Raw genomic sequence first — 10579 nt, forward strand, 5'->3', positions numbered from 1 at the left:
GTATCCTGGAGTGAAAGGTTCCTGTGTCAAATAAGGTCAGTTTTATAATTGATAAAGGTCAAGAAAGGCATTAAGGGTAGTGAAGATATGACCTGGGTATGTCACCACCTGCAAATACAATATACAAATGGGGGTCAACATTATATCTTAAATCTTACATAATATTTGAAGAAGGAAAACAATGGAAATGGAGAATAACTGTAAAAACATTAAAAACCCAGCAAATGCTGAATACACCATCAATAATGTTCCATCAATAACTGAGAAACACCTAAGTCTTTATTATTTTTAGAAATTATACACATTTAACAGCAAAGCATCACAAATGAAAACTAAAGAGGGAGATCTAGTTTAGGTTTGTTTGCTTGGTACTTGCTCCCTCTGCTGGACTGTTCTTTTGTTAAAGACCAAAACAAAAAAAATAAAAATAAAAAATAGAGCATTATTACAGTAAACTAAGCAAAAGTACACTAAAACAAGTAGGCAAATTCAAACAAAAAACAAACAGGGATTTCACGTGACAGGGTCGAAAGAATATCCACATTATTTTACATATAATTTAAAATGTGATAATTTTAAAGAGTAACACAGAGAAAACAAGTAAAGAAGAAAGAAAAAATACGAAAACCTTTCCTATATTATAAATAACTGGAAGTTGTTTTACTTACACAATATTCACACTTAAATGGGGCAAATGTATTGTAAAGGAATCATCAGCTATCACATGCTTTTCACAGTTAAAATGTCCACAGCTTATACATTCCCTTCTGTAATAAGATCAAATATTAATTCGTGCTACTTAGTTACTCAAAGTCTCTCTAAATGGAATAACAAGCAAGTGCTCTTGGAGCTTAAAATTTCATATTGAAGTGAAGTTGAGTTCATGTAGAAAGGCCTTCGAAAAAAGTAAAAAGACTAGATTACGTGAAGCCTAATGCCAAAAAAATATAAAACAAACCAACAACTGATGACAGTTTGGTATAATAGAAGACCTTCTTTGTTAAACTACTAAAAAACACTGCCTTTAAATCCAGTGTCAAACATGCCATTTGGTCAACTCTGTCCCACTGAATATCTTTGCAATATATGTGAAAACAGCAGAGAATTACTTAAAGTTTCTAATTTTCAAATAAAATCTTCTTGTGATTAAGCGAGCTTAACTGAACAGGAGTGAAAATGTATGGAAAAAGTTTAATTTTATTATAGTTTTATTGTAGTGTACTGTAATATTATTTGAGGGCTGGATCTTTAATAATCCAGTGATTTTCAATGCATGTAATAAAAGTGAGCTGAAGAAATGTTGAGAAACTGAGACAAATCTGTTCATCAGTTTTGTAAATGAACGGTGTGCTAAATGTGAAGATTTCCAGCATATACTCTGATCCTTTTGTGCAGCATATAAGATCACTCCTATGCTGTTTTACTTATTGACTGTTTTAAAGACCAACAAGTGCCTGCCTCTGTGGGAACCTAGGGAAAAGTGCTGGAAACACAGACAGTTCTTTTGAAAGTATCAAGGTCCCCATGAGTTTCAAGATTCTCTAGAACCACTGTCTTCCTTGAGTTGACCCACAACTTTGGATCTAAAATCAATCTGAGGAAAGTACCCATTGACTAAAATGAGTTTGACACCCATGACTTAAAATAAAAGTACTTTAGGTGCCAGTTTAGCTCAGCGAGTGAGCATGCTCATTCATTCAGTGGGTAGCTACCAATCTAGCAACCGAGGAGCAGTGCGTGGAGACCATTTGCTGATTTGAACCTGCAACCTTGCGTGCATCGGGCAAACACTCTACCTATTGAGCCATCCCTGCACTTTGCTGTAAAAAGCCAAAAAAATTAAATAAAAAGCAAAACATCTAATTACAAGGCCACACATGTTACACATGGAACACAACAACACACACATTTACATTGAAGTGGTGCCTAAGCAGAAAAACTAATTAACTAGTCATTTTAGTTGCATTTTTATTGTTTACCTTGCACTCTCTTCAGCAACCTTGACTCTAGGATTTTCTGAGCTACAGATAGAGCCTCATTTGCCTGGACAGCAATATGGGGCTCAACCCCCGAAAAGCTCCACATTTTTCCAGTGACGGCACTAAAAACAGCTTGGTTAGGAATGGAGGCATACAGGACAGTGTCTCTGATCTGATAGGTTCTACTTGATAAAGACCCACCAGTTGTTGGCTCGCCAACAATTGTGGCCCGATTTAGGTCCTTCATTGTGCAAGTGAATACTTCGGCTGCTGACCCAGTCATATGACTGGTCAAGATGAATAGTTCCTTGGAGGATCCATATCTTTGACCCCTCACCTTTGGAATTGTCATGACTTCTGTCATTGTGGTTGTTGTTCGGTCAAAAACAGAGTAAAGATGGTGTAGAGGTTCTGCATCAAAGAAATAACTACACAAAAGTGGAATCGCGGTTGAATAACCACCACTATTGTACCTCATATCAATTATGAGGGCATCTGTATTTTTTATCTTGCTCCAAACAGATTTTATGAGATGCGGTCCGATGGCTTTTACCACTTCTATGTCTGCCATCATATCAAACCTTAAATAGCCAATGTTACCTGGTAGAAGCTCAATTTTAAAAAGAGCATCAATTATATAGCCCATTTCCTCTGCTGTAGGAATCTTTGGGAGTTCATGAAGTGACTCAGGCTCAACCTCACAGTGGAAAACATGCAGTCGGTGATCACCTGAAGTCTCTTGGAGATCTGCTGTCAGCTGTAATGCCAAAGACTCAAAGTCAACCACCGAGCGGTATAATCCGTCAGCCCATTTACTTACCAGCACCTTGCTAACCTTTAGCGCGACTTCATGGATTGCGTAGTGATCTTCTAACAAATCTCCAGCTCCTTGTATGAGGGAATTTAGTCCTTTGTGAAATTCAGCAATCTCATGAACATGGTCCACTGCTTCTTCAGCAAGCACAATGGCATCAGGTACCACCCCACCTCCCAGCCAGAATTCTCCATTGTTGTCGATAAAGTTTATGAAAGGAACAGTGATGGCAATATTGGTCCCCTCTATTCTAAAGGTCTTTGAGTGCATCAGGGTACCAGATGTTATTTCCCCAATGACTGTGCCACGATGTAATGACTGTATCAGATAAGCAAACTCTTCGCCAACACTTGCTGTGTAATAACTGGTTAACACGTAAATCTCCCGCTTTGAGCCATACGCTGGTCCTGTAATTTTAGGCAAAGTGTTGTGTTCTGTTGTACTATTCTGAATTCGGTCATATATTGTAAAAAAGTGTTGCTTCTGTGATGTGTCCTGTAGATAAGACAAAATAATGGCTAGAGAGGTAGAGGATCCACCGGTGTTATAGCGCAAATCAATAATCAAGTTAGCAGTATCTTTGAGGGGTACCCATACCTTTTTAGTCATGACCTCTTCTAAGTTAGCAGATGACTTGACAAACTTGTCAAAGCGGACATAACCAGTGTTGCCTGGGAGAATTTCCACTTTGAGCAATGTATCAATGTATTCCGTTAATAGTCCAGGATCGTCTGGAACTTTGTCATGTTCATGGCCTTCCTCTACATTGGCTACATATTCTGGCATGTATTTGATTGTCAGTCTGGGATCTTCAGACCCAGTCTGGAGCACTTGGTTGAGTCTGATTGCTAGACCCTCTTCAGATACAACAGACAGGAAGTCTGTAGATTCCAAGAGTTGAAGAAGAGCTGGAACTCTTTCAGTAAACGTGTAGAACCGGTCGATTTTGTCAGAGATTCTTTGGACAACTTTTGGAATATAATTCCTTATAGCCAGAAGTGATTTGGCTTTTGCAACAGCTTCCTTGGCAATAATGTGGACATTTGGAGAAACACCAGTGACCTCCCAGCTCTGACCTGTAATTGGGCTGACAGATCTTGCCACAGGAACTGTTATGTAGAACTTCGACTGAGCAATCCTAATTTTTTGGACTTTCACCGACCCACCAGCAGACTTTTCTCCAACTGTGATGGCCCTCCTTAGGTTTTTTAGAGCATACGCCACTGCCTCAGCAGCCCCCGTTGTGCATCTACTGGTCAAAATAATGACATCTTTTTTCTTTCCATACCTTTCCCCCACTATAGATGGGATGGTCCATAGCTCCCTGGTTGAATTTGAAGGCCTGTCATATACAGTGTCAATATGAATAACGGATTCAGGGTCTGAGAAATAGGAGATAATAAAAGGAACTCCAGAGAGCTCTCCAGCTGTGCTGTACCTTAGGTCAAAGATTAGTGAGGATGTGTGAGCAATATTATCCCAGATATTTCCCATGAGCTGCGAGCCAAACTTTACTGCTGTTTCCTCCCCAATGATCCGATCTATCCGTAGATAGCCAACATTGTTTTCCAAGATATCCGCCTTGACAGAGTTTTTCACCAGCCGGATCAGCTGTTCTTTTGGAAGAGATGATAGAGTTGGTGGCATCACTGGGACAAAATTAGGCTCATAGGAAATGGTCAACCGAGGATCATTCAGTGCTCCTTGTACTCCAGCTGTGAGCACAGTTGCCAGGGTCTTCCTATCTGAAATCTGTAGGATTTCTCCACTGTTGATAGCTTGTTGGATGGCCTCTTGCATCCCAACCAGGTTCTCAGGGAAGCAGTAGTTTTCCAAAAGAATCTTGGCCATTTCTAATACTAGAGCAGGCTGGAATGACGAGTCGCTGGATAGAGTACATAGAAAAAACATCAACAGAAGTGGCACTGTCGTATGCGCCATCTCTAATATCTTCATCAACGCTGATAGAAAGAGAACCACCTCCGTCTTTGGTTTTTCTGGGTTGTGTTAGTTGATTTGTGTTCAGAGACTGTGGATTTCACTGGAAGGAATATGTCATTGTCAAAGGTTTTTTGGGCAGCAACATCAACATAAGAGGCTTTTGTCTACAATAAACCTTTAATCGCATTATATGTAGTGCTTCAGCCTGCAGACAATAGCAGACAGAATGAAAAATGATAAATGGGAGGTACAGGGCCTCTTTGCTTAGCCTGCTGCCCCCGCGACCCGGCCCCGGATAAAGCGGATGAAGATGGATGGATGGATGGATGGATGGGAGGTACAGTTTCTCACTGTTTTTGACACAAATGTAATAGAGGTTTGGGTTCTGGCACCTCTAGTTTGAACACTTGTAACTGAAAGACAGTTTACTGTTTATTAGAATTATTTTTCTATTTATTTTTCTATTACAGTCTGCATCATTTACCAAATTCTCCCCGTGGAATACTCAGTACTAAAAAGGTGATAAATGAGGCTGCACTGATTTGTGCCAAAGCCCCAACTGAAACACTCCCACTCCTTGTTCCCTCTTTCTTCCTTGCCTGTTACGAAAGCTTATGGTGCTGTATTTTGGTGCTGTTGGTAGCTTTAGTGGGTCATGTCTGGGTCATTTCACTGGTGACATGATTACACAGTTTACAGACAAAGCCTTCTTAAAACACATCCAGGATCAGAACTGGGTAACAAGTTCCTTAATTCAAAGTGTGTGTAACACCCACACTTTGAATTAAGGAACAAACAGTTGAGTGGAAAGTTTTTATGTCTATTGAATGCCTTATTTTCACAACAAGGAAAAGTTTGGATATAATAGAACATTGATAGCTGGTAACTTTCCATTGTTTACTCAGATTTAAACAGCAAGGCATCATAAGACCAGCTCACAACTAATAGTGCCAGACACGAGCTTATTCCAAATACTAGACGTGCTAATCTTAACGTCTTAGCCTTTATTACGGCCTCATACCTTACATAACAAATTCCAGTCTCATCCAATTCCCAGGGTGCTTGTCGAGAACTTCAAAACACTGAATACTTCCTGATGTTGTCACTTTGTGTCAAATAAAAGAACAGATTATATCATTTTTGCTGATAATAAAATACCTAAGGGTTAACATTCTTGAATTACTGATTCAGAAAGTAGACTGTAGAAATGAAGTGGCGTAAGAGTTAAGATGTTAGCTGTGATAGTCAAACGTATTAATGTCAGCAAGATTTAGAGCTGAGTTGCCAACACACATTCAGGAATGAACAAACACATGAATCATCAGTGTCCATTTCATTTTGCCTTTCATGGCTGTTCTAATCACTGTTCTTAAATGATAATATTAAACAGTAGAAGCAGAGGCTTAAAGGCTCTGTTGTCCCATGCTGTTGCTGATTGGAGGAACACACTGTTATGAAGCAAAAACTAATGGAGCTTTTTCCTTGGTTCTCAGGAAACAGGAATTCTGACCCTGACACTGATGTTATTTTAAAACAAGATCAATTTAGTGCTACAGGACATGGAAGTGTTTGCACAAACTTGTCCCCTCATTGATTTCAACATGGTGGGTCGAACTCAGATAAGACTATGTCACTGACATTTAATATTTACACAGCTGACAGTATAGATTACTGTATGATGAGTGTGTGTAAGGGGGATAACTAATTGTTTTTTCCAAATAGCCATTAGTTTATACAGTCATTTTTTCCACGATTACATTAAAATGTAGAACCTCACTTTCTCTTTCTCTTTGTTGTTTTCTATAATTTGTGGACTTTTGGAAAATAGCATTCATGGAGACATTATACAGGCTTTTTTTGTAACACTATTACTCTGTGCAATAAAAAGTCAGTATTGCACAATGTGAATAACTGTGATATTTCTTATTTCATCACCTGCCTCTAATCATCTTATTAGTCTTCCACTGTATAGCAGCAGTTCAGAGTTTCAGTACCTAATGACTAATTGTCTTTGTGGATCAGCCAGCTGTATCTTGTGTTTTGAGTCCAATTGATATCAGATTTTTAGGAGCAATGGTGATATTTGATGATTAAAAATCTGATATTTTGGCTGTTTTTTCCTTTCATATGCATGTAAAAGACAGATTTCCCTGATTTGTTATATGTATTTGTTTACAGTTGTTTTAGGAACATATTAATGAATTCATGCTCTGGACAGCTATGGTCAGGTCAGCTGGTTGATGTGCTTGTGGTTTTCCAGACTCACGGATATTGCCAACAGGGAAGTGGCAGAGTGCCCTCTAGTGGACAAACTGTGCCCTGTTGACACTCACAGCATTTCATTTATTGGCCATAAATATCAATAACAACGGACTAGCTAATAACTAATATAATATGCTTAATGCAGTAATGTAGGATGAGGTGAGTAAGTCACAAAGGAGACTTCTGGCTGAGAACAGACCAAGAATTTTTATTAATTTCAGGGTTGGAATACCTTAGAAACAAAATGATGACATCATGCTACATATAGGAGAGTAAAAATCTGCACACTGAGAGCAAATATTCTAATAATTATTATTTCTTTTAAATATAAATTTTTCTGTAATTTCTTTCTCTCAGGGATCATAAGTACAGATACACACCTATCAATGTTTTTCTTCTGCCCCTCTGTAGTAGCCCTTGGTGGGCATGTTTATGCTGTCAATGAATGCAATGTTAATAATTTACAGACTAATACCAGATATATATCAATATAAATAATTTATACATACAATAACAATATACAGATGTGTTATATCAGCAAATGAGCAGAGATTATATGTGAATTTAAGTTTCACCAGCTTATTACAAACAATAATTATACCTGTTTTACCTGTAATAGTAAACTCGTTTAACTTTGCTTTTTACATGCTTTTTATTATGTACTCCACACATACAGGGGAAACCTTTAATGTACACATAATGAGAATTAAATACAATAAATGTCACACATATCTTACAATGAACTCTCAAAAGCAGCAAGTCTGTGATGCTGTTAGCATTGGGGTATTAATTTAAGTGATTGCCAGGTTTTGTTTTGTTTTTCATCAATTATGCATAGGACATTACTTCTGACAAAAAATAGGTGCATAGTTTAGAGCAATTCTTTATTCCTTAGTATTCATTTATTTTGAATATTTGCTAGAAAAGTTCCTATCTTGAAGTTTAGCTTCTTCCTAGCTTAACTTAAAATTGAACCTAGGGATGGGAGCTATTTTGAGCACAATCAACAGACTCCTGTGCCTTGTATGACATCTCTTTTCACGCTGTAGAGAATTCTAGTCCACAATGATAGATTAGAAATACCCCTTCTAGTCTAGAAGAGCTAATCACAGCTTTTTTCACGGTAAGAATAAAATAATATGGAGAACTTAAAGCTAAATACAGGTGGTGCGCGTTTATTATGAACTTCCACGAGGGAGGGTGGCGTTTCCCACATGAAGCCATAGTTTGCTACTGAACTTTTTTCTACATATAAGTCATGTGCATATATCAGTTGAATCAACAGATCAATCAAAAAAAAATCAGTAGAATTAATAGAAAAGACTTTAAAAAACAAAACAAAAAACCCCCCTCTGGAATATTTTACAACCTTTTGGACCAATACAGGGCATGAAAGTTGCCATATGACCTGTTATCCTTGAACATTGAACTAAATGGAATAAAATGTAAATTTAGGATGATCATTACCTTTGCTAGGGTAAGGGCAAACTACCTGCAGCCACACTCTGCTACCTTCATCTCTTCATACAGATATCTTATAGTGATGCGCCCATTCTCCTGATACATGACTGTGATGGGGTCAAGTTGGATTGGGACGCAGCATGCCATGTTGGCCTTCTTGGGGTCCCTCATGTTCATCAGCGTCTGGATAAGGGCGTGTTTTGATGGAGATGACTCATCCGTCAGTGGATGGTAACACTGGCCGCGACATTCAAAGGCATCATATTCCCGAGGCGCCACGATCCAGCTGTCCCAGCCAATGTCTTTAAAGTTGACCTTGAGCGAGGTCCGCCGGCAGTATTCCCTCGGTGCTCGTCTTTTTGTTCTCTGTGGGTGCTGAGAATCAGGGATCTCGTTTGGTAGCTGATCTCCTCTGTTCCAGTCAGCCCCTGAATGTAGGATGGTTTCTTCTTCATGAAGGATCATCTCTCTTAGTTCCTTCTTCATCTCCCTCCTCCTGTTACTGAGGTCATTTGAGAAGACAATCAAAGCCGCGGAGGTATTATCGCCGACGGACACGCTCATGTTTAAACAGCTGGCCCCTGCCGCCCCGCTTCCAGAATCCCCACAATCTTTCATATCCACCGCTACGTCAAAAACAGTTGGTGCAGGGCCTGACTTGATCCAGCTCTGAATAGCCGTGGTCACATCAAACGTTGTCCATGTGCTCTGAGAGCCTGCCACCTCTTTGCCCACCAGCAGTTGGGCCGAGGATGTGAAATTGTTCGTGTCGACTTCGTAGACTTTAACCATGATCTTGAAACTGTGGGAGGTGACTCTTGGCCTGACGTTTGGGAAGAAGAAAAGCTGCAGCTCAGCAGTTGTGATCTTTTCATGGCTGGGGATGCTGATGTTGAACTGCAGCCTGTACTTTGACTTTGTCCCATTCGTCATAGAGAGAGTAAAATCTGTCAAAGAGAAAAAACACCCTGATCACTGATACATCTGAAACAGCAGCAGGGATTGTCATGGTCGGCCATGGACTGTGTACCTATTGCAGTCAGAAGTGAAATCCGAGTCAAAATAGTACCCTAACATTGACAATATTATGATATTTGATAGATTCATTATCTGTCTGTCAAGACCAAAAACAATTCACGAACACTAGAGATCCAAAGACCACACAGGCAGTAACCATAATACAGAAACTGATGTGCAGTTCTCGTTGGCTAATCAATCAAAGGAAATCATCTGGGGATACTTTCGTTGGTACTTTACATCCTGCATCTTCACCAGAATATATAAAATCATGTAATAGCAAAGGAAAAGCCACTGATGAGGGCTTAGAAGCAAATATTTCTCTATTTCTAAGAAGTTTCAGCTCATATATGCTAGGAAATGTTAATATTACCCCAGCTGAACATTTCAAGAAACAAGAAAAAAATAGAAATGTGGATTTATCAGCTAGTTGTAGCTCTGAAGAGGGAAACCTGTATTACCTGTGTTAGCTGCAAAGATCTAAACCAGATATAACACAAATGTGCATTTCTCAAGGTGGCTTTTCCAGATATGAGTCTTGATTTGGAATACTGGAATAAACAAGACTCATTTTCATGATCCATGAATGTCCCTCTGCCATCAGCTACATGTAACTCAGAGTGTACTTTTGCTGTGTCCAGTTAAATCCAATTCAGATACCTTGCACAGTGAAGCTTCGTATGACATCAGACTGAGGAGCTGCCGAGGTGTCCGAGGCATACTTGTTGTACAGTTCCATCATGAACTGAGGGGGGATGATCTTGCTGTGCTCCTGAGGAACATCTGACAAGTTGAGCTGTCTCAGAAAACCCTCCTTCATGGTTCCCAGGAGGTTCTCCATCCTCGAATCTGTCTCTTCCTCTTCCAGAAGGTCCTCTGAGAGCTGAGAGTAGAGTTCCTCCATGTTCCTTCTGATGTCATTGTTGATAGGTTTACAGTGGCAGGAACCAATGGTAGCCACCAGACTTAAACACACATGGAACAGGGAGCTTCTGGAGAGCTGCATTTTGAATGTGACTAAACTGGTGAGAACTTCACCGTCTCCCCTGCTCGAAAACAGACTTTGCTGTGGCAAATTTTGAAAATGGCAATTCTCAGTACACAT

The 10579-nt window shown here is 39.4% G+C and overlaps 2 protein-coding genes across 2 annotated transcripts; both read right to left on the minus strand.

Moving 5' to 3' along the window:
- Positions 1–1908: 1908 nt before the first annotated feature.
- Positions 1909–4804, minus strand: irbpl (interphotoreceptor retinoid-binding protein like). Its single transcript, XM_035915099.2, has one exon. The coding sequence runs from the start codon at positions 4747–4749 to the stop codon at positions 1969–1971; it is 2781 nt and encodes a 926-aa protein (XP_035770992.2). The 5' UTR covers positions 4750–4804; the 3' UTR covers positions 1909–1968.
- A 2956-nt stretch (positions 4805–7760) lies between these two features.
- gdf2 (growth differentiation factor 2) lies at positions 7761–10579 on the minus strand. The gene is made up of 2 exons (XM_006807264.3): positions 10135–10579; positions 7761–9404 (listed from the first exon to the last, which is right to left on the minus strand). The coding sequence occupies exons 1-2, from the start codon at positions 10577–10579 to the stop codon at positions 8485–8487; spliced, it is 1365 nt and encodes a 454-aa protein (XP_006807327.3). The 3' UTR covers positions 7761–8484.

Source organism: Neolamprologus brichardi, chromosome 8 (assembly GCF_056152115.1).
Source record: "Neolamprologus brichardi isolate AB-2024 chromosome 8, ASM5615211v1, whole genome shotgun sequence".
NCBI classification, from domain to species: Eukaryota; Metazoa; Chordata; class Actinopteri; order Cichliformes; family Cichlidae; genus Neolamprologus; species Neolamprologus brichardi.